General features: G+C 55.3%; 1 protein-coding gene across 1 annotated transcript in view; it reads right to left on the bottom strand.

The window, feature by feature from the left end:
• Nucleotides 1-200: 200 nt before the first annotated feature.
• tmem145 (transmembrane protein 145) overlaps nucleotides 201-24,361 on the bottom strand; it is a 490,673-nt gene continuing 466,512 nt past the window's right edge. The window contains exons 7-9 of the mRNA XM_086003868.1: nucleotides 23,553-23,673; nucleotides 7,771-7,962; nucleotides 201-5,277 (exon numbers count right to left, since the gene is read on the bottom strand). Of these exons, the coding sequence (XP_085859994.1) occupies nucleotides 5,098-5,277; nucleotides 7,771-7,962; nucleotides 23,553-23,673 (493 nt within the window). The 3' untranslated portion in view covers nucleotides 201-5,097. The remainder of the gene's footprint in view (nucleotides 5,278-7,770; nucleotides 7,963-23,552; nucleotides 23,674-24,361) is intronic.

The following is a 24,361-nucleotide window of genomic DNA, read 5'->3' as shown; positions in this document are numbered from 1 at the left end:
CCTTGCTTCCCGAGCCCTTCCACCTCCCACCTCTCCCAACACCCCACTCCATCCAACCCCCCACCATTCCCCACCGTGCAAGGCCCCCTTTTTAAAATGTATGGAAATAGTTCTACCCCCCATCCCACCCAATCTCCCCCACTCCTCTACACCCTCCCTCTCCTTCCCTTCCTCCCACCAACCCCCCCCACCTCCCCAGCGCGAGTGTGTTGAGATTAGTTACATTTGGCACAATTCACTCCGCTTCGGAGTCTCAGAGTTTAGTTACAGGGTAAACAACCCAAAGTGTCTGGCCGGGGCTCCCGACAGCCACGCCTGAAGGGCAAAGATCCCCATACCAGTCCCACTCTCGTGAACCCAATACTGTCAGCTCCCTCTACACTGTCCCACCAAACACTCCCAGGGAAGGTACAGCACGGGTTAGATACAGAATAAAGCTCCCTCTACACTGTCCCATCAAACACTCCCAGGACAGGTACAGCAAGGGTTAGATACAGAGTAAAGCTCCCTCTACACTGTCCCATCAAACACTCCCAGGACAGGTACAGCAAGGGTTAGATACAGAGTAAAGCTCCCTCTACACTGTCCCATCAAACACTCCCAGGGCAGGTACAGCACGGGTTAGATACAGAGTAAAGCTCCCTCTACACTGTCCCATCAAACACTCCCAGGACAGGTACAGCACGGGTTAGATACAGAGTAAAGCTCCCTCTACACTGTCCCATCAAACACTCCCAGGGCAGGTACAGCACGGGTTAGATACAGAGTAAAGCTCCCTCTACACTGACCCATCAAACACTCCCAGGGCAGGTACAGCAAGGGTTAGATACAGAGTAAAGCTCCCTCTACACTGTCCCATCAAACACTCCCAGGGCAGGTACAGCATGTGTTAGATACAGAGTAAAGCTCCCTCTACACTGTCCCACCAAACACTCCCAGGGCAGGTACAGCACGGGTTAGATACAGAGTAAAGCTCCCTCTACACTGTCCCATCAAACACTCCCAGGGCAGGTACAGCAAGGGTTAGATACAGAGTAAATCTCCCTCTACACTGTCCCATCAAACACTCCCAGGACAGGTACAGCACGGGTTAGTCTAATATCTATTGTGGGGAAGTTATTGGAAATCTATAATTAGGGACAGAACGATTGAGCACTTGGAGAAATTTGTGCTGATTAGAGAGAGCCAACATGGATTTGTAAAGGATAGGTCATGTCTAATGAAACTAGTTGAATTTTTTGAGAAAGTAACTGAAGTAGTGGACAGGGGAATGTCTATGGGTGTAGTTTACATGGACTTCCAGAAGGCTTTTGATAAGGTTCCACATGAGAGACTGTTCGCTGAAATTCAAGCTCATGGAATTGAAGGCCAATTATTGTCCTGGTTATGTGATTGGTTAGGGGGTCGAAGACAAAGCGTACCTCAGAGCAATGGGTATGCACTCAAATTGGACGGATGTGTCTAGTGTCTCGCAAGGGTCTGTGCTGGAGCCTCAACTCTTTACTATCAATGGCTTAGATAATGCAATGGAGTTTGCCGACAACTCAAAAATTGGTGGTATAGAAAGTAGTGCAGACGGGAGCCTAAAATTACAAAGAGTCATTGATAGATTAAGTGAGTGGGCAAAACTGCAGCAGAATGATTTCAATGCAGGTAAATGTGAGGTCATCCATTTTGGACCAAAAAAGGTTAGTTCTGAGTATTTTTTAAATGGTAAAAGGAACAGTGGCGGTCCAATGAGATTTATGGGTCCCTGTACACGGAGCACGACAATGCAGTCGGCAGATGCAAAAAATAATCAAAAAGGTTAATGGAATGTTAATCTTTACAGCCGGAGGGCTAGAAAGTTTGCAGATGAGACAAAGCTGGGAAATGCAGTAAACAATGAGGAGGCTAGTAACAGACTGCAGGAGTGACCCCGAGCTTCCGGTCGCCTGTCAACTTAATTCTCCGCCCCACTCCCACTCTGACCTCTCCGTCCTCGGCCTCCTACACTGTTCCAATGAAGCTCGAGAAACAGCACCTCTTCTTTCGATGAGTCACTTTACAGCCTTCCGGACTCAACATCAAGTTCAACAATTTCAGGTCATAATCAAGGCTCTCATTTTTTCGGAACAGGTGTTGGTAACGATTCTGCCATCGCCATTTACACCTCCTCTAGACCCATCTTTTGTTCCTTTACTTGTCCCATTACCATCTCCTTTAGCCTTGCACCATCAAAAGATTTTGTCTTTTAATCTCTCCTGCCTTCCACCTGATCACAGATCTTTCCTTTTCTTCCTTCCGCTCCACTCCACTTTCCCTGCTCCTGTACTGGCTTAAAAACCCGTTCCATCTCCAGCTTTTTCCAGTTCTGACGACGGGTCATCGACCTGAAACGTCGACTCTGTTTTCCTCTCCACAGATGCTGCCTGACCTGCTGCGAATGTCCGGCACTTTCTGGTCGTATTTACGGAGACAAAGACTGGTGAAATGGGCGGACACATGGCAAATTACATTTAAAGCAGAGAGGTGAGAAGTGATGCAATTTGGTAGAAAGAATGAGGAGTGACGATATAAACTAAATGGTACAATTTAAAGGTGCTGCAAGAACAGAGAGATCTGGGTGTGTATGTATGGGTTAGATACAAAGTAAAGCTCGCTCTACACTGTCCCATCAAACGCTCCCAGGGCAGGTACAGCACGGGTTAGATACAGAGTAAAGCTCCCTCTACACTGTCCCATCAAACACTCCCAGGGCAGGTACAGCACGGGTTAGATACAGAGTAAAGCTCCCTCTACACTGTCCCATCAAACACTCCCAGGGCAGGTACAGCATGGGTTAGATACAGAGTAAAGCACCCTCTACACTGTCCCATCAAACACTCCCAGAGCAGGTACAGCATGGGTTAGATACAGAGTAAAGCTCCCTCTACACTGTCCCATCAAACACTCCCAGGGCAGGTACAGCATGGGTTAGATACAGAGTAAAGCTCCCTCTACACTGTCCTATCAAACACTCCCAGGGCAGGTACAGCATGGGTTAGATACAGAGTAAAGCTCCCTCTACACTGACCCATCAAACACTCCCAGGGCAGGTACAGCACGGGTTAGATACAGAGTAAAGCTCGCTCTACACTGTCCCATCAAACACTCCCAGGGCAGGTACAGCATGGGTTAGATACAGAGAAAAGCTCCCTCTACACTGTCCCATCAAACACTCCCAGGGCAGGTACAGCACGGGTTAGATACAGAGTAAAGCTCCCTCTACACGGACCCATCAAACACTCCCAGGGCAGGTACAGCACGGGTTAGATACAGAGTAAAGCTCCCTCTACACTGTCCCATCAAACACTCCCAGGGCAGGTACAGCATGGGTTAGATACAGAGTAAAGCTCCCTCTACTCTGTCCCATCAAACGCTCCCAGGGCAGGTACAACACTGGTTAGATACAGAGTAAAGCTCCCTCTACACTGTCCCATCAAACACTCCCAGGGCAGGTACAGCATGGGTTAGATACAGAGTAAAGCTCCCTCTACACTGTCCCATCAAACACTCCCAGGGCAGGTACAGCATGGGTTAGATGCAGAGTAAAGCTCCCTCAACACTGTCCCATCAAACACTCCCAGGGCAGGTACAGCATGGGTTAGATACAGAGTAACGCTCCCTCTGCACTGTCCCATCAAACACTCCCAGGGTAGGTACAGCATGGGTTAGATACAGAGTAAAGCTCCCTCTACACTGTCCCAGCAAACACTCCCAGCGCAGGTATAGCATGGGTTAGATACAGAGGAATGCTCCCTCTACACTGTCCCATCAAACACTCCCAGGGTAGGTACAGCACGGGTTAGATACAGAGTAAAGCTCCCTCTGCAATGTCCCATCAAACACTCCCAGGGCAGGTACATCACGGGTTAGATACAGACTAAAGCTCCCTCTACACTGTCCCCATCAAACACTCCCAGGGCAGGTACAGCACGGGTTAGATACAGAGTAAAGCTCCCTCTACACTGTCCCATCAAACACTCCCAGGGCAGGTACAGCATGGGTTAGATACAGAGTAAAGCTCCCTCTTCTCTGTCCCATCAAACGCTCCCAGGGCAGGTACAACACTGGTTAGATATAGAGTAAAGCTCCCTCTACACTGTCCCATCAAACACTCCCAGGGCAGGTACAGCACGGGTTAGATACAGAGTAAAGCTCCCTCTACACTGTCCCATCAAACACTCCCAGGGCAGGTACAGCATGGGTTAGATACAGAGTAAAGCTCCCTCTGCACTGTCCCATCAAACACTCCCAGGGCAGGGACAGCATGGGTTAGATACAGAGTAAAGCTCCCTCTACACTGTCCCATCAAACACTCCCACCGCAGGTACAGCATGGGTTAGATACAGAATAAAGCTCCCTCTGCAATGTCCCATCAAACACTCCCAGGGCAGGTACAGCACAGGTTAGATACAGAGTAAAGCTCCCTCTACACTGTCCCATCAAACTCTCCCAGGGCAGGTACAGCACGGGTTAGATACAGAGTAAAACTCCCTCTACAATGTCCCATCAAACACTCCCAGGGTAGGTACAGCATGGGTTAGATACAGAGTAAAGCTCCCTCTACACTGTCCCAGCAAACACTCCCAGCGCAGGTATAGCATGGGTTAGATACAGAGGAATGCTCCCTCTACACTGTCCCATCAAACACTCCCAGGGTAGGTACAGCACGGGTTAGATACAGAGTAAAGCTCCCTCTGCAATGTCCCATCAAACACTCCCAGGGCAGGTACATCACGGGTTAGATACAGACTAAAGCTCCCTCTACACTGTCCCCATCAAACACTCCCAGGGCAGGTACAGCACGGGTTAGATACAGAGTAAAGCTCCCTCTACACTGTCCCCATCAAACACACCCAGGGCATGTACAGCACGGGTTAGATACAGAGTAAAGCTCCCTCTATACTGTCCCATCAAACACTCCCAGGGCAGGTATAGCACGGGTTAGATACAGAGTAAAGCTCCCTCTCCACGACCGCTGCTTCCCACCTTGGTGTGTTGAGAAGGGGGAGGGGGGTCGCGGTCTCACATGTAGCACCGCAGTTTTCTCACTCCTCCCCCGTCCTCCCGCCTCTAGCGACACAGCGCGTGCTTCATGCCGGGCGCCTTCATGTTGCGGTACTCCCCGAACCCGTTGTGGTGGGGCAGAGGGAGGTCGACGAGGGGGGCAGGGGCTGGCCAAGGTCGCGGGGTCGTGACACCGAGCGAAGTCTGGTTCCATGGAAGCTCTGTCTCTGTGCTGACCTTGCCGTTCTGCAATGAGAGAACAAACAACATGGCCGTTAGGTCAGGTCCGCCCCCTCAAACTGCCCCGACACCCCCTCCCCCTGAAATATCACCCCGTTAGCCCCCCTCCCCTACAACATCACCCCGTTACACCCCTTCGCTGCAAAATCACCATTACCCCTCCCCCATCCTCCTCCTCACCCTACTCCCTCCCTCCACACTTCCCCGAAATCCCCAGTATATTACATCTACTACATTACTCTTGTCTACTCATTCTTTTTCTTCGTCCAGATTATCAGTTTTAGTGACATTTGTTGCGGGATGAAGATTGGCCCCAGGACACCGTTGAGAGCTCCACTGCTCTTTATCCAATAGCGGCCGTGGAATCTTTTATGGTCCATCTGAGAGGGCCTTGGTTTAACATCTCATCTGAAAGACGGCACTTCTGAAATTTCAGCGCTCCCTCAGAACTGCCACTCCGATAATGCAGCACTATCTCAAATCTGCCCCCTGATAGTGCAGCACTCCTTCAGTACTGCCCCTCCGACAGTGCAGCACTCCTTCAGTACTGCCCCTCCGACAGTGCGGAGCTCCCTCAGTACTGCCCCTCCGACAGTGCAGCACTCTTTCAGTACTGCCCCTCCGACAGTGCGGCGCTCCCTCAGTACTGCCCCTCCGACAGTGCGCGGCTCCCTCAGTACTGCCACTCCGACGGTGCAGCGCTCCCTCAGTACTGCCCCTCTGACAGTGCAGCGCTCCCTCAGTACTGACTCTCCAACAGTGCGGGGCTCCCTCAGTACTGCCCCTCCGACAGTGCGGGGCTCCCTCAGTACTGCCCCTCCGACAGTGCAGGGCTCACTCAGTACTGACCCTCCGACAGTGCAGTCCTCCCTCATTACTGCCCCTGCGACACTGCAGCGCTCCCTCAGTACTGCCCCTCCGACAATCCGGGGCTCCCTCTGTACTAACCCTCTGACCGTGCGGCGCTCCCTCAGTACTGTCCCTCCGACAGTGCGGCGCTCCCTCAGTACTGCCCCTCCGACAGGGTAACGTTCCCTCAGTACTGTCCCTCCGACAGTGCAGCGCTCCCTCAGTACTGCCCCTCCGACAGGGTAGCGCTCCCTCAGTACCGCCCCTCCGACGGTGCAGCGCTCCCTCAGTACTGCCACTCCGACGGTGCAGCGCTCCCTCAGTACTGCCACTCCGACAGTGCGGCGCTCCCTCAGTACTGCCACTCCGACGGTGCAGCGCTCCCTCAGTACTGCCACTCCGACGGTGCAGCGCTCCCTCAGTACTGCCCCTCCGACAGTTCAGCGCTCCCTCAGTACTGCCCCTCCGACAATCCGGGGCTCCCTCTGTACTAACCCTCTGACCGTGCGGCGCTCCCTCAGTACTGTCCCTCCGACAGTGCAGCGCTCCCTCAGTACTGCCCCTCCGACAATCCGGGGCTCCCTCTGTACTAACCCTCCGACCGTGCGGCGCTCCCTCAGTACTGTCCCTCCGACAGTGCAGCGCTCCCTCAGTACTGCCCCTTCGACAGTGCGTGGCTCCCTCAGTAGTGCCACTCCGACGGTGCAGCGCTCCCTCAGTACTGCCCCTCCGACAGTGCCGCGCTCCCACAGTACTGCCCCTCCGACAGTGCAGCGCTCCCTCAGTATGACTCTCCGACAGTCCGGGGCTCCCTCAGTACTGCCCCTCCGACAGTGCGGCGCTCCCTCAGTACTGCCCCTCCGACAGTGCAGCGCTCCCTCAGTACTGCCCCTCTGACAGTGCAGCGTTCCCTCAGTACTGACCCTCCGACAGTGCGGCACTCGCTCAGTACTGCCCCTCCGACAAGTTAGCGCTCCCTCAGTACTGCGCCTTCGACAGTGTAGCTCTCCCTCAGTACTGCCCCCCCGACAGTGTAGCGCTCCCTCAGTACTGATCTTCCGACAGTGCGGCTCTTTCTCAGTACTGCCCCTCTGACAGTGCGGCACTCCCTTAGTACTGCCCCTTCGATAGTGCAGTGCTCCCTCAGTACTGCCCCTCCAACAGTGCGGCGCTCCCTCAGTACTGATCCTCCGACAGTGCAGCGCTCCCTCAGTACTGCCCCTTCGACAATGCAGCGCTCCCTCAGTACTGCCCCTCTGACGGTGCAGCGCTCCCTCAGTACTGCCCCTCCGACGGTGCAGCGCTCCCTCAGTACTGCTCCTCCGACAGTGTAGCTCTCCCTCAGTACTGCCCCTTCGACAGTGCAGCGCTCCCTCAGTATTGCCCCTCCGACAGTGCGGCGCTCCCTCAGTACTGATCCTCCGACAGTGCAGCGCTCCCTCAGTACTGCCCCTCCGACAGTGCAGCGCTCCCTCAGTACTGCTCCTCCGACAGTGCAGCGCTCCCTCAGTACTGCCCCTCCGACAGTGCGGCACGCCCTCAGTACTGCACTGGGAGTGTCAGCCTGGATTATGGGCTCAAGTCTCTGGAGGTGAGAGTGCTACCCACTCAGGCTGTGGCCCAGCCAGTTACTGTTGCCGCGGGACTCACCACGGTGCTGGTGCCGTTGGCTGTGGCGATGGAGAAGAGCTCGGTGAAGTTAGGCACGGAGTCCCCGGTGAAGTTGGCGTTGCCGTAGATGTGGTGCGGGAACTTCTCGAAACTGGAGTCCACGGTGCCGATCTGAGAGGTGCGGACATGGTAGGGGAAGTTCTTATTGGCTGCCGATGGCCGAGTGATCACCTGGCGGAGGGCAAAGAAACCATGGAATGGCATTTAGAAGCATGGCTCAGGAAAGGCCCAGGCTCCATCCCTGCCCTGTGCTGAGTTAGCCTGATCTCACCCTGTGTGGGACTGAGCCCCCCACACACACAGAGCAGGAAAGGCCCAGGCTCCATCCCCGGCCTGTGCTGAGTTAGCCTGATCTCACCCGGTGTGGGGCTGAGTCCCCCACACACAGAGCAGGAAAGGCCCAGGCTCCATCCCCGGCCTGTGCTGAGTTAGCCTGATCTCACCCGGTGTGGGACTGAGTCCCCCACACACAGAGCAGGAAAGGCCCAGGCTCCATCCCCGGCCTGTGCTGAGTTAGCCTGATCTCACCCGGTGTGGGACTGAGTCCCCCACACACAGAGCAGGAAAGGCCCAGGCTCCATCCCCGGCCTGTGCTGAGTTAGCCTGATCTCACCCGGTGTGGGACTGAGTCCCCCACACACAGAGCAGGAAAGGCCCAGGCTCCATCCCCGGCCTGTGCTGAGTTAGCCTGATCTCACCCGGTGTGGGACTGAGTCCCCCACACACAGAGCAGGAAAGGCCCAGGCTCCATCCCCGGCCTGTGCTGAGTTAGCCTGATCTCACCCGGTGTGGGACTGAGTCCCCCACACACAGAGCAGGAAAGGCCCAGGCTCCATCCCCGGCCTGTGCTGAGTTAGCCTGATCTCACCCGGTGTGGGACTGAGTCCCCCACACACAGAGCAGGAAAGGCCCAGGCTCCATCCCTGGCCTGTGCTGAGTTAGACTGATCTCACTCGGTGTGGGACTGAGTCCCCCACACACAGAGCAGGAAAGGCCCAGGCTCCATCCCTGGCCTGTGCTGAGTTAGCCTGATCTGACCCGGTGTGGGACTGAGTCCCCCACACACAGAGCAGGAAAGGCCCAGGCTCCATCCCTGGCCTGTGCTGAGTTAGCCTGATCTCACCCTGTGTGGGACTGAGTCCCCCACACACACAGAGCAGGAAAGGCCCAGGCTCCATCCCCGGCCTGTGCTGAGTTAGCCTGATCTTACCCGGTGTGGGACTGAGCCCCAGACACACAGAGCAGGAAAGGCCCAGGCTCCATCCCCGGCCTTTGCTGAGTTAGCCTGATCTCACCCGGTGTGGGACTGAGCCCCAGACACACAGAGCAGGAAAGGCCCAGGCTCCATCCCCGGCCTGTGCTGAGTTAGCCTGATCTCACCCGGTGTGGGACTGAGCCCCCCACACACACATAGCAGGAAAGGCCCAGGCTCCATCCCCGGCCTGTGCTGAGTTAGCCTGATCTCACCCGGTGTGGGACTGCGCCCCCCATACACAGAGCAGGAAAGGCCCAGGCTCCATCCCCGGCCTGTGCTGAGTTAGCCTGATCTCACCCGGTGTGGGACTGAGCCCCCCACACACACTTAGCAGGAAAGGCCCAGGCTCCATCCCCGGCCTGTGCTGAGTTAGCCTGATCTCACCCGGTGTGGGACTGAGCCCCCCACACACAGAGCAGGAAAGGCCCAGGCTCTATCTCCGGCCTGTGCTGAGTTAGCCTGATCTCATCCGGTGTGGGACTGAGCCCCCCCAACCACACACACAGAGAGCAGGAAAGGCCCAGGCTCCATCCCCGGCCTGTGCTGAGTTAGCCTGATCTCACCCGGTGTGGGACTGAGCCCCCCACACACAGAGTAGGAAAGGCCCAGGCTCCATCCCTGGCCTGTGCTGATTTAGCCTGATCTCACTCGGTGTGGGACTGAGCCCCCCACACACAGAGTAGGAAAGGCCCAGGCTCCATCCCTGGCCTGTGCTGAGTTAGGCTGATCTCACCCGGTGTGGGACTGAGCCCCAGACACAGAAGGGCCTGTGTACAGTACAGAATAAGGAACATATTACCCCTTTACTCCTGATATAATCTTCTATATATATAAATCGGTACTTCTGTCTGTCTGTCTGTCATTCTGTCTGTCTGTCTGTCATCGCGTGTGCGTCTGTCGGGTATGCGCTTGAAAGTTACAGGGCGTACCTACGCGCGCGTTACCTCCAAAGAAAGCTTACGCTTCCGAGACGGTTTTAAGCGTATTTACGTTTCGGCCGGGCTAAAATCGCGCCCGCGGTATCCCAAAAACCTTAACATTCCGTTCATTAGCATCTCATTATCCGCTCATTAGCGACGGAGTGACCTCGAGCTCGACCAATCGTACGCCGGGTTGCTGGCGTGTGCCGCTGGGCCAATCGGTGCGTGTGTGGCCGGGCCTTATCCTTCTGAACCGAGGTGAGTCGCCGCCATCTTGATTCCAAACTTTTCCTTTCTTTTTCCCGCTTTCTGCGTCTTAAAAAAAAACGTTGCTTTTAAAACACATACTGTTTTTAAAAAAAATGATTTAGAAAGTAATTAACTTATCTAATCTCATTAATTTTCCTACCTTTCCCCATTTTTCCAGGTAGGCCTAGAAGCCTCGGCGTCTCCTCTGCACCCACGCCCGAGCTAGGCATCTCCCGGGCCTACTCGAAGGCTGGAGGGCCGAGCCTCAGCCCAGCGCCGCTAGGGTGCGTGCGCAGCAGGAGCTGAGACGCGGCGTCTCTCTCTGGCTCGGCCGGGGGGCGAGGCTTGCTGAGCGTCCAGCGTTACCCTGGCAACCGGCCCCGCCGGCCGTCTCGCACAGCCGCAATCGGCGGTCTTCACCTCGGGGGGGGGCCGCGACCCTCCGGGGGGGGGGTGGCCGCGACCCTCGGGGGGGGGGCCGCGCGCGCAGCAGGAGCAGCTGAGACGCGGCGTCTCTCTCTCTGGCTCGGCCGGGGGGCGGGGCTTGGTCAGCGTCATGGTTACCCTGGCAACCGGGCCCGCCGGCCGAGCCAGAGAGAGACGCCGCGTCTCAGCTCCTGCTGCACGCGCAATCGGCAGTCTTCACCTCGGGGGGGGGGCGGCGACCCTCGGGGGGGGGCGAGGCGACCCTCGGTGGGGGGGCGACTTTCGGGGGGGGGGGCGAGGCGACCCTCGGGGGCGGCGACCCTCGGGGGGGGCCCCCCCGCCCTCCCTTCCCGCCCCCGTCCTCCCTTCCCCCCCCTTTTTCGCCCTCCCTTCCCTCCCTCCCTTCCCCCCCCCGGCCCTCCCTTCCCCCTCCCCTCCCCCCCTCCCTCCCCCTCCCCTCCCCTCCTCCCTCCCCTCCCCTCCCCCTCTTCCCCCCAGTCGCTCTCTCTCTTCCCCCCAGTCGCTCTCTCTCTCTCTTCCAACAACAACATTCCCTCGAAAAAGCCTCGGCACCACCGGGCACTTCAGCTAGTAATACTTATATATGGAGCAGTGCAGCACTCATTCTGTCAATTAATCCCAGTCCCCTGTTCTTACCCCATAGCCCTGCAAACATTCTCCTTATTTACTCTACCAAAAACCTTCATGACACCTCTATCAAATCTCCTCTGAATCTTCTCTGCTCGAACGAGAACAATCCCAGCTTCTCCAGTTAACTGTCTACCTCATCCCTGGTACCATTCTGGTCAATCTCCTCTGCACCCTCTCAAAGGCCTTGACATCCTTCCTAAAGTGTGGTGCTCAGAATTGGACACAATGCTCCAGCTGAGGCCTAACCAGTGATTTATAAAGGTTTAGCATAACTTCCTTGCTTTTGTACTCTGTGCCTCTGTTAATAAAGCCAAGGATCCCGTGCGCCTTTTTAACAACCTTCTCAATCTGTCCCGCCACCTTCAGAGTTTGGTATACATACACCCCCAGGTCTCTCTGTTCCTGCACTCCCTTTAAAATTGTACCATTCAGTTCATATTGCCGCTCCTCGTTCATCCCACCATAATGTATCACTTCACACTTCCGTGTGTTAAATTTCACCCGCCATGTGTCTGTCCATTTCACCAGTCTGTCTCTGTCCTCCTGAACTCTGTTACTATCCGCCTCACTGTTCACTACATTTCCCAGTTTTGTGTCATCTGCAAACTTTGAAATGATGCCCTGTATACCCAAGACCAGGTCATTAATGTATATCAGAAAGAGCAGTGGTCCTAGCCCAACTGGTCCGTGTCGGTGTTTATGCTCCACATGAGCCCCCTCCCACCCCTCTTCATCTCACCCCATCAACACGAGCTTCCTCCCACCCCTCTTCATCTCACCCCATCAACACGAGCTTCCTCCCACCCCTCTTCATCTCACCCCATCAACACCAGCCTCCTGCCACCCCTCTTCATCTCACCCCATCAATACCAGCCTCCTCCCACCCCTCTTCATCTCACCCCATCAACACCAGCCTCCTCCTGTTGTGTATGTACCTTTAAGAGAATAACTGGTCTCAGACTGCAGTACCGGCAGTGACCACCCCTGTATAAAAGACGCTAGAGAGCCTCTGTTTTGTTAGATTGTTGAGATACCACGGCAAACGTGGGAGTCGAGACCAGAGCTATTGAAAACACAACTGCTTTATTCCAACCACATGACAAAAAGGAACTAGAAAAGCCCGCGCATCCACTTAAATACTTCCCAGACAGGAAGTGCTCCCGGCAGCCTGTCCCTGCGGGAAACAAGTTGCTGGAGGAAAGGGCCCCCGGCTGGGGGCTTCTGCTTAGACTGTCTGTGCCGCCGTGAGCGGATTATGTCCAGTGGTGGCGTGTCGCCACAGAGCTCCCCCCAGAATCCGCTTAGGAGGAGTGGACGAGTCGTGACGGTGGTCTAATGGTTCTGCCGCAGCGGCTCTGAGTGGTCGCCGGTCTGGTTGGTTGGGTCAGGCGGTTCGCCGCCGGCTGTGCTGGCTTGCCGGGGGGACGGCCTCTAGTTGGAGGCTGGGCCACGGGGACCTGTTCCCCTGGTTCTGTGTGTGCTGGTTTGAGCCGGTCGATGGAGACTGTCTCGACCCTGTCGCTGAGTCGCAGCTTGAAGACCTTGTCCCCGGTTTGTAGTACCTCGTACGGACCGTCGTACGGGGGTCGCAGGGGCCCGCGGTGCGCGTCGTGTCGCACGAAGACGAAGCGCGCCTGCTGTAAATTTGGCGGGACGTGAGGTGCGAGTTCGCCGTGTCGGTTGACCGGAAGTGGGGCGAACTGCTGAGCGGAAGAGAAAGAGTCGAGCCGCTGCTGTTCGGCCGACCAAGGCTTGGTAGGCTCCGGAAGGAATTCGCCTGGGACGCGCAGCGGTTGTCCGTAGACTAACTCCGCTGCCGAGGACTGGAGGTCTTCCTTGACCACGGTGCGTAGGCCGAGTAGCACCCACGGTAGGCGGTCAGTCCAGGTACTGTCCTGCAGGCCGGCGCGGAGTGAGGCCTTGAGTGACCTGTGGAAGCGTTCACAAAGTCCGTTGGCCTGCGGGTGGTACGCCGTGGTGTGGTGGAGCGTCACCCCAAGGTTGCGTGCTGTGGCCGTCCAGAGTTCGGAGGTGAACTGGGCGCCTCTGTCGGAGGTTATGTCGGCCGGTACGCCGAACCTCGCAACCCAGGTGTTAACGAACGCCTTGGCGATGTCGGCTGTGGTGGTGGAGGTCAGCGGCACTGCCTCAGGCCAGCGTGTGTAGCGGTCGACCATCGTGAGGAGATAAGTTTGGCCTTGCGATGGCGGCAGGGGACCGACGATGTCGACGTGTACGTGGTCGAAGCGGCGGCTGGGTACCTCGAAGTCTCCCAGGGGTGCTTTGGTGTGCAGCTGTACCTTAGCCCATTGGCAGGCGAGGCAGGAGGTGGCCCAAGTCCGAACATCTCTGCTGAGGCCGCGCCAGACGAAGCGCTTGGAGAGGAGTTTGACGGATGCGCGGGAACCCGGGTGAGAGAGCCCGTGGAGCGCGTCAAAGACGCGGCGGCGCCAGGTCTCAGGGACGACTGGCCTGGGTTGGCCGAGTGAGACGTCGCACGTGACTGCCGTGGCTTCGGGCCCGTGCGCGACCTTGGCTAGGCGTAGCCCTGGCAGGCTGGTAGCCGCCGAGAGGAGGTCTGGGTCCGTGAGCTGGGCCGCTGCTAGTTGTGCGTAGTCGACCGCGAGGTGATTCGCACAGACGGCGGGACGGGAAAGGCAGTCGGCGACCATGTTGTCTCTACCGGAGACGTGCTGAATGTCCGTAGTAAACTCGGAGACGGCCGCGAGCTGGCGTTGCTGCCTAGCGGACCAGGGTTCGGTGTGCTTGGCCATCGCGTACGTGAGTGGCTTGTGGTCCACATACGCGGTGAAGGGGCGGCCTTCCAGGAGGAACCTGAAATGGCGGACCGACAGGTGGAGTGCGAGAAGCTCGCGGTCGAAAGTGGAGTATTTGACCTCCGGGGGGCGCAGTTGGCGGCTGTAGAAGGCAAGTGGCTGCCACACGCCATTGACCCACTGCTCGAACACGGCTCCGACCGTGTGGTCGGAGGCGTCGGTGGTGAGCGCGACCCGGGCATCGGCCCTCAGGTGCGCGAGCAGAGTGGCGTCGGCGAGCGCGTTTTTGGTGGCGTCGAAGGCGGCTGCCGTGTCAGTGGTCCAGGCTACGTCCATCTTGCCGGATTTTCCTCGGAGGGAGTCGTATAGGGGCTTCATGAGGGCTGCGGCTCTGGGGATGAACCTGTTGTAGAAGTTCACCATCCCGAGGAACTCCTGGAGGCCCTTGATGGTTGTGGGGTGGGGGAATTGCTGGACGGCCTGCACCTTGTTGGGCAGGGGGACGGCCCCAGCAGGGGTGATGTGGTGACCGAGAAAATCGATCTCGGTTAGGCCGAATTGGCACTTCGCCGGGCTGAGGATGAGCCCGTGTTGGGCTAGGCGCCCGAACAGGATGCGAAGGTGTTCAAGGTGTTCCTGTTTGGAGGAGCTGGCCACAAGAATGTCGTCTAGATAGACGAATAGGAAGTTCAGGTCCCGGAGGACTGAGTCCATAAGGCGCTGGAAAGCCTGTGCTGCATTCTTGAGGCCGAAGGGCATCCTCAGGAACTCGAACAGGCCGAATGGGGTGATGACGGCCGTTTTGGGGATGTCCGCGGGGTGTACGGGGACTTGGTGGTAACCGCGCACCAGGTCGACTTTGGAAAAGACGGTTCGTCCGGCCAGTCGGGCCGAGAAGTCTTGGATGTGTGGCACCGGGTATCGATCGGGGGTGATGGCGTCGTTGAGGCGGCGGTAGTCCCCGCAAGGGCGCCAGCCTCCGCCGGGCTTGGGGGCGATGTGGAGGGGCGAGGCCCAAGGGCTGCTGGAGCGGCGGATGATGCCGAGTTGTTCCATGGTGGTGAACTCGGCCCGCGCGATTTCCAGCTTGGCCGGGTTGAGTCTGCGGGCGTGGGCAGAAACTGGGGGGCCGGTGGTGGGGATAGTGTTCCACACCGTGCTTGGCGGCTTTGGCCGAAAAGGTCGGGTTAGTGAGGGCGGGAAACGCAGCTAGGAGTGCCGAGTAGTCGTCCATGGCTCTGGCGAGGCAGTAGGTCGTCAGGCCGGCCGAACGGGCCGGGGTAAAGGCGCCGGGGATGGGGGCCATAGTGTTGATGTCGACGAGGCGGTGCCTCGGAATGTCGACAAGGAGGCCGTGGGCGCGTAGGAAGTCGGCGCCGATGAGTGGGCAGAGGACCTTGGCTGTGAGGAACTCCCAGCGGTAGCGGCGGCCCGCGAGGTCGAGCGTGACCATGTGGGTGCCATATGTGCGGATTTCAGAGCCGTTGGCTGCAGCCAGTGTGATACCCCGTGTGCCGCGTTGGATCTCGAGGGCGGAGGCGGGGGTGATGCTGTGCTGGGCCCCTGTGTCGCACAGAAATCGGCGGTTGGTTCTGTCGTCAGTGACGTACAGCAGGGGCTCCTTCTGCCCCGCGGCCATCGCGGGGGCCGGTGCGGGGGGGGGGGTTTGAAGGTACACGGTGGCGTGCAGCGTTGAGCCCTAGCGCCAAAACGGGTGTGGTAGTAGCAGTGACCCGGAGTGGTAGGGCGGTCGGGCCTAGCGGCCCGGGAAGACCGCGTGGTCGTTGCCGTGAGGTCGGGTGCGACGTCGCGAGCGGCCTGTGCAGAGAGCAGCCGGTCGGCCTTTTCGGCTATATCATTCAGGTCCGTGGAGTCAGACTCCACAATGAGCGGGCGGATGCTGGCGGGGAGCTGCCGAATGAAAAGCGTGCGAAAAAGGGCGCCGGGGTTTTTGTCGTCTGAGAGGGACAGCATGTGGGAAAGCAGGTCTGATGGTGAAGCGTCACCAAGGCCGGGGAGGTCCAGGAGTTGGCAGTGGCGCTGGTAAGAGGACGTTTGAAATTTTTTAAGTAGTGCAGCCTTCAGATGTTCGTACTTGCCATCCGTTGGTGGATTCTGCAGCGCTGCCCAAACCTTGGGGACTGTAGCGTAGGTGAGCGAGGCGACGAGGTAGTCGTACTTCGTGGCGTCGACTGTAATGCCTTTCAGCCGGAATCTGGACTCAGCTTGAACGAACCAGGCTTCGGCGAGGTTCTCCCAAAAGTCTGGTAATTTAACCGTGACTGCGTTTGTATCCGCCATGCTAGCTTAGGATTCGTCCTGAGCGTCGGGGTCACCAGTGTTGAGATACCGCGGCAAACGTGGGAGTCGAGACCAGAGCTATTGAAAACACAACTGCTTTATTCCAACCACATGACAAAAAGGAACTAGAAAAGCCCGCGCATCCACTTAAATACTTCCCAGACAGGAAGTGCTCCCAGCAGCCTGTCCCTGCAGGAAACAAGTTGCTGGAGGAAAGGGCCCCCGGCTGGGGGCTTCTGCTTAGACTGTCTGTGCCGCCGTGAGCGGATTATGTCCAGTGGTGGCGTGTCGCCACAAGATTCGTTTATGCCTTCCACCAGTAAAGATCGTTTTGTTGTTCTCTCCTGCTAGTCCGTGTCTCAATCATTCACGGACTTAACACTGGCGACGAGTAAGAAACGTACTTACCTGCAACTCGGCAGCAGCTCCGACGACATTGTTGAAGGTCGGAAGAAAAAAAAAAAATAGAGTCCATTGAAACTCGAGAAACGGGCGTCGACCGTCAATCATCGGGTTCAAGGCTTTGCAGGAGAGACTGTCCAGAGCTAGGCTGGGTTCCTCGGTCCGTGGTTTCCCAGCTAATCGGGCTGGTGGCAGGTAGTGCTCTGATCCTTCCTGGGCTGCGGCGGGCTGAAGCTCGATCGGGTGGCCTTTCAACGGGGCCGGGCAGCGAGTCGGGAAGCAAGGAGAGAGAGAGAGGGTGGAGCACACAGGGCGCGGCCGGTGTTTCGAAGCTGGGCAGCGTTCGGACCTCAGAAGAGGGAGGGAAGTGTCCCAGAGGGTCCGCTCCACGACGGGAAGATAATAAAAGAAAAAGAATACGCGCAAGAAACCGTGGAAAGCAGCGCTAACAACAGCGGGGAAGAAGACAAAGCGCGGGAGGCGTCATTTTGTTAAATCGGGGAAGAAGGCAAAGCGCGGGAGGCGCCATTTTAGATTTGCAAAATGCCGAAGACTGCTTTTGATAATACATTAGAGGACTGGACTATGTATGTGGAAAGAGTCGAGGTATATTTCGAGGCAAATGAAATAGCGGAGGGGAAAAAGGCATCAATATTGCTAAACTTAATGGGCGCTAGAACGTACGGCCTATTGCGGGATCTGATTACTCCAGCCAAACCGAAGGCGAAGAGTTTTAACGAAATTGTTGCTGTTCTACAGGAGCACTTAAACCCTGCACCGCTGTTGATAGCAGAAAGATTTAAATTCCACAGGAGAACTCAGCACAAAGATGAGAGCAATGCTGAGTATCTTACGGAACTATGCACTGCCAGTTCGGAGCAGGACTGGCAGATACCCTACGGGACAAATTTGTCTGTGGACTCCTGAGTGAAGGAACACAGAAGAAGTTACTCACAGAAAAAGAGCTGACACTAGATAAGGCTTTCAGCATGGCAGTATCGTATGAAGCAGCAGCCAGGGGAGCTGCAGAAATTCAACAAAAACCACAGGAATACGGCACCCACGAAATGACACGGGGATTTGCAAAATGTTATCGCTGCGGCAGAACTAACCATGACCAGAAGGACTGCTGGTCCAAAGACAAAATATGCAGACAATGCAGGAAGATTGGACACATTGCACGAGTTTGTAGGTCTGGGAAGAAGACCAGCGACAACAAAAAGGCTACTAAGGAACCGTACAAGAAAGTACAAAAGATGACGGACAGTAGTTCCAAAGACCAGATGAGTGATAGTGAATCAGAGAACAGGAGATTAAGCTGTCTCAAACTTCACAATGTAATTGCAAAAGAGGATCACCGAACCATTTGGGTCACCCTCACGATAGCAGGGTCCCAAGTTAAAATGGAATTGGATACAGGATCAGCGCTAACCGTCATGAATCGACGAGACTACGAGCGGCTATTTTCACACATACCCTTGAGAGAGACATCCATCGTCTTGACGACGTATACGGGGCAAAAAGTATACCCCAGAGGAAAAATAAGGGTGCCTGTCGAATACAATGGCAAGAAAATACGGAAATTGTATCTCTACATACTGCCAAATGGTGGACCACCGTTATTGGGACGGGAATGGATCAGGAAGATAAACTTAGATTGGCATTCCATTCATGCAATGACGGTGGACGGTAAAAAAGATGAAGACGTCACTCCTGGACGATTGTCAACAATCTTAGCTAACGCCAAAGAGGTATTTCAACAAGAACTGGGCACGCTTAAAGGCGTAACCGCCTCGTTAAAAATAGAAGAGAATGCAGTTCCCAAGTTTTTCAAAGCGAGACCGGTACCATATGCAATTCGCCCAGCCGTCGAGGCAGAGCTGGAGAATCTGGAGAAGGCGGGCGTGTTTTCTAAGGTCGACTGGAGCGAGTGGGCGACACCCATCGTTCCTATCATGAAGAAAACGTTAAGCAATAAGTCCGGAGAGCCAAGGAAGATTCGCATCTGTGGGGATTTCAAGGTGACGGTGAACCCTGTCCTTCACATAGTACAATATCCTCTTCCAAGGATAGAAGACATCTTCGCCTCACTGTCTGGAGGGAAGCGTTTTACAAAAATTGACCTAGCACAAGCATATTTGCAGATGGAGGTTGAAGAGTCCTCTAGGAAGTATCTCACGATAAACACTCACAAAGGTCTTTACCAGTATCATCGATTGGTATTCGGAGTAGCATCGGCTCCGGCGATATGGCAAAGAGCGATGGAACAAGTCCTGCAAGGGATTCCGGGGACTCAGTGTTACTTGGATGACATCCTTGTAACAGGTGAAGATGACAGTGAACACCTTAACAACCTAGAACAGGTGCTCACTAGACTACGGGAACATGGGCTGCGAGCCAACCGCCCCAAGTGCGAATTTTTAAAGAAACAGATATCGTATTGTGGCCACGTGATTGATGAAGAGGGGTTACATAAGTCCCCTGACAAAATTGTAGCGGTTGTTAAGGCCCCAGCGCCTGAAAATGTGTCGCAACTGAGGTCATTCCTCGGGTTGGTGAATTACTATCATAAGTTTTTGCCGAATTTGTCGACATTTCTGCACCCACTGAACGCCCTGCTACGAACGGGGGTAGCATGGAAATGGAGCGATGATTGTAAACGTGCTTTTCAGAAGAGTAAGGAATTAATCACTTCAAAGGAAGTATTGGCTCACTACAACCCAGCACTCCCAATCAGGCTGGCGTGTGATACGTCTCCCTACGGCATTGGGGCGGTACTGTCACATAAATTCCTTGATGGTTTGGAGAGGCCGATAGCTTTTGCGTCACGCTCGTTAACTTCTGCCGAGCGTAACTACGCCCAGATTGACAGAGAGGCCCTCAGCCTAGTGTGGGGGGTGAAGAAGTTCAATCACTATCTGCACGGTCAAAAATTTACTCTACTAACCGATCATCAACCTCTTGTCTCCATTTTCAACCCTCAGAAGGGCGTACCGATAATGACAGCACAACGGCTGCAGAGATGGTCCCTTTTCCTAGGGGCACACCAATATGACATCGAGTACAAAGGAACTAAACAGCATGGAAATGCTGATGGATTGTCACGTCTACCGTTGCTGACGGTGGAAGAAGACGACCTTGCAGTGGATCCAATGGAGTTATTCCACTCGACCATGGTCGAATGTCTCCCTGTGACGAATGCAAACATAGAAAAGGAAACACGGAATGACCCGACACTATCACGGGTCTATGATTTAACGGTGAAGGGATGGCCAGCACATGGCGAACCACTGCTGCCAGCATTCTCACCGAGAAGAGAACAGCTGTCAGTGTGCAGAGGAACCTTGATGTGTGGATCCAGAGTAGTAATTCCACCTAAGTTGACGGATAGAGTGCTCAATGAGCTTCATGAGGGTCATCTGGGTGGGGTAAAAATGAAGAGCTTAGCCAGAGCGTTTGTGTGGTGGCCGGGAATCGATAGAGAAATCGAAGAGATGACCAAGAGCTGTGCAGGATGCCAGAAGGTCCAAAACGCCCCACCACAAGCTCCTCTGCATCCATGCGAGTGGCCCTCATCTCCATGGCAAAGGGTGTACATTGATTTTGCTGGTCCCTTCATGGACTCGATGTTTTTAATTGCAGTGGATGCACATTCAAAGTGGCCAGAGGTAATAAAAATGTCCTCAACCACCACGGAAAAAACTATCACAGTTTTACGAACCATATTCGCCAGGAATGGGCTGCCTGAACAGATTTGCTCTGACAATGGACCACAGTTTGTGTCTGAAGAGTTCCGGAGGTTCTTAAAGAACAATGGTGTTAAGCATTACACATCTGCCCCATATCATCCAGCCACTAATGGATTGGCCGAGAGGTTTGTCCAAACATTCAAGAAGGCTATCAAGGCAATGTGTAATGAAGATATACCCGTACAACACAAGGTGGACAACTTCTTGTTTGCGACACATGCGGTTACCAACCAAACTCCAGCCATGATGTTCTTCAATCGAAGACTACAATGCCGCTTGGATTTGGTTAAGCCAAACGTCCGAAGAGATGTGGAGAACAGGCAGTTTCAGAATATGAATGAAAGGCCGACCAGGAGTTTTAAGATAGGTCAACCAGTTTTGGCCCGGGACTACCGCACTGAGAAATGGCAGCCAGGAACGATTTGTACACGACAAGGACCTCTCATGTATACCGTGGACGTTGGGGAGAGCATTGTAAGACGCCATGTTGACCAGATTCTAGAGTCACTGGAAAACGTCAACTCCACACCACGATCTGATACACCTGGTAATGAAATCGACATTCCAATTGCAGCTACCGCAGACCCGGTAATATTGGAAGCAGATGAACCAAACGACGACATTGATTCCGACTCAACATTGCCAGAAGAACCTGATACCCCAAAGAGGCATTATCCAGACAGAATCAGGAAGCCTCCTCAAAGACTGAGCTTATAATTGCTTAAACTTAACCAATGTATCTAGCAACAGTAATTGTGATTGTAATTCGTTATCATTAGTTGTTAAATGAATGTTATGTACTGTTTATCTAAAAGGGGAGGAATTGTTGTGTATGCACCTTTAAGAGAATAACTGGTCTCAGACTGCAGTACCTGCTGTGACCACCCCTGTATAAAAGGCGCTAGAGAGCCTCTGTTTTGTTAGATTCGCTTATGCCTTTCACCAGTAAAGATCGTTTTGTTGTTCTCTCCTGCTAGTCCGTGTCTCAATCATTCACGGACTTAACACCTCCCACCCCTCTTCATCTCACCCCATCAACACCAGCCTCCTCCCACCCCTCTTCATCTCACCCTATCAATACCAGCCTCCTCCCACCCCTCTTCATCTCACCCCATCAACATCAGCCCCCTCCCACCCCTCTTTATCTCACCCCATCAATACCAGCCTCCTCCCACCCCTCTTCATCTCACCCCATCAACACCAGCCTCCTCCCACCCCTCTTCATCTCACCCCATCAACACGAGCTTCCTCCCACCCCTCTTCATCTCACCCCATCAACATCAGCCCCCTCCCACCCCTCTTCATCTCACTCCAGCACCAGCCTCCTCCCACCCCTCTTCATCTCACCCCATCAACACCAGCCTCCTCCCACCCATCTTCATCTCACCCCATCACCAGCCTCCTCCCACCCCTCTTCATCTCACCCCATCACCAGCCTCCTCCCACCCCTCTTCATCTCACCCCATCAACACCAGCCTCCTCCTACCCCTCTTCATCTCACCCCATCAACACCAGCCCCCTCCCACCCCTCTTCATCTCACCCCATCAACACCAGCCTCCTCCCACCCCTCTTCATCTCACCCCATCAACACCAGCCTCGTCCCACCCCTCTTCATCTCACCCCATCAACACCAGCCTCCTCCCACCCCTCTTCATCTCACCCCATCAACACCAGCCTCCTCCCACCCCTCTTCATCTCACTCCAGCACCAGCCTCCTCCTACCCCTCTTCATCTCACCCCATCAACACCAGCCTCCTCCCACCCCTCTTCATCTCAACCCGTCAACACCAGCCTCCTCCCACCCCTCTTCATCTCACCCCATCAACACCAGCCTCCTCCCACCCCTCTCCATCTCACCCCATCAACACCAGCCTCCTCCCACCCCTCTTCATCTCACCCCATCAACACCAGCCTCCTCCCATCCCTCTTCATCTCACTCCAGCACCAGCCTCCTCCCACCCCTCTTCATCTCACTCCAGCACCAGCCTCCTCCTACCCCTCTTCATCTCACCCCATCAACACCAGCCCCCTCCCACCCCTCTTCATCTCACTCCAGCACCAGCCCCCTCCCACCCCTCTTCATCTCACTCCAGCACCAGCCTCCTCCCACCCCTCCTCATCTCACCCCATCAACACCAGCCTCCTCCCACCCCTCTTCATCTCACTCCAGCACCAGCCTCCTCCCATCCCTCCTCATCTCACCCCATCACCATATCCTTCTATTCCTTTCTCCCTCATGTGTTTATCCAGCTTCCCCTTAAATGCATCTCTGCTACTCACCTCAACCACTCCCTGTGGGAGCGAGTTCCCCATTCTCACCAATCTCTGGGTAAAGAAGTTTCTCCTGAATTCCTGATTGGATTTATCAGTGATTATTTATTAGAGATTATCCCCCACAAGTGGAAACATCTTCTCTCGGTCTACCCTACTGAACCCTTTCATAATCTTAAAGACCTCGATCGGGTCCACCCCTCATCTTTCTCTTTTCCAGCCTGTTCAGCCTTTTCCTGATAGTTAGAACCTCTCAGTTCTGGTATCAAACTAGACATAACCTTAAAATCAGAGCCAGGCCTTTCAGGAGAGAAGTTAGGAAACACTTCTTCATGCAGAGGGTGGTGGAAGTGTGGAACTCTCTCCCACAAGACATGGTAGATGCTCACTCAATAACTCATTTTAAATCGGAGGTCGATCGATTTTATTTTTCTAGCCAAGGGTATAAAAGGCTATGGTGCCAAGGCGGGTGGCTGGAGTTAGGAATCAGATCAGCCACTATCTCATTGAATGGCGGAACAGGCTCGAGGGGCTGAATGGCCTCCTCTTGTTCCTATGTTCCTGTTCTTGTCGATCGTATTGCGTGGCACTTTATCAAACGCCTTTTGGAAGTGCAGATACACATCAACCGCACTGCCCTCATCAATAGGGCCGAGATTGTTTCGTGTACCTGATGTTTTTAACCCTTCGAGCACGGCCATTACACTGTTGCTGTGCGAGTCGGAGGTTCCGCCCCCTTCCCGCCACGCCGATACTCACCAAGAAGACGGCGTGTGCGTAGAGACAGATCCCCAGCTGGATCCCGTTCACAATCTTCTCCCGCACCCACTTGGGAATGCCGAAATTGGCAATCAGCGCCGTGACCGGGACAGCAAAGAACCTGGAGGATAGGAGTCGGAAACAATGGCTTTACTGCGTAGAACCGTACAGCACAGAGGGAGGCCATTCAGCCCATCGTGCCTGAGCTGGCTCTTTGAACGAGCTCTCCAATTAGTCCCACTCCCCCCTGCTCTTTCCCCAGAGCCCTGTAAATATTTCCCTTCAAGTATTTATTCAATTCTCTTTTGAAAGTCACTGTTGAATCTGCTTGGCGCGATGCTGACTCCCGTGACCTCGGAGCGATGTCGCACGGTTACCCAGCGACGCTGACTCCCCGTGACCCCGGAGCGATGTCGCGCGATTACCGAGCGACGACGACCCCCCCATGACCTCGGAGGGAGGTCACACGGTTACCGAGCGATGCTGACCCCGTGACCTTGGAGCGAGGTCGCGCGGTTACCGAGCAACGCTGACTCCCGTGACCTCGGAGCGAGGTCGCATGGTTACCGAGCGACGCTGACAGCGAGGTCACACGGTTACCAAGCGACGACGACCACCATGTGACCTCGGAGGGCGGTTACACGGTTACCGAGCGATGCTGACCCCGTGACCTTGGAGCGAGGTCGCGTGGTTACCGAGCAACGCCGACTCCCGTGACCTCGGAGCGAGGTCGTGCGGTTACCGAGCGACGCTGACCCCCCCTTGACCTTGGAGTGAGGTCGCACGGTTACCGAGCGACACTGACCCCT

This window comes from Somniosus microcephalus, chromosome 12 (genome assembly GCF_052327205.1).
Source record: "Somniosus microcephalus isolate GS21.2 chromosome 12, FLI_Smic_1.0, whole genome shotgun sequence".
Classification (NCBI taxonomy): domain Eukaryota; kingdom Metazoa; phylum Chordata; class Chondrichthyes; order Squaliformes; family Somniosidae; genus Somniosus; species Somniosus microcephalus.
This window is presented reverse-complemented; position numbering and strand designations above follow the sequence as displayed.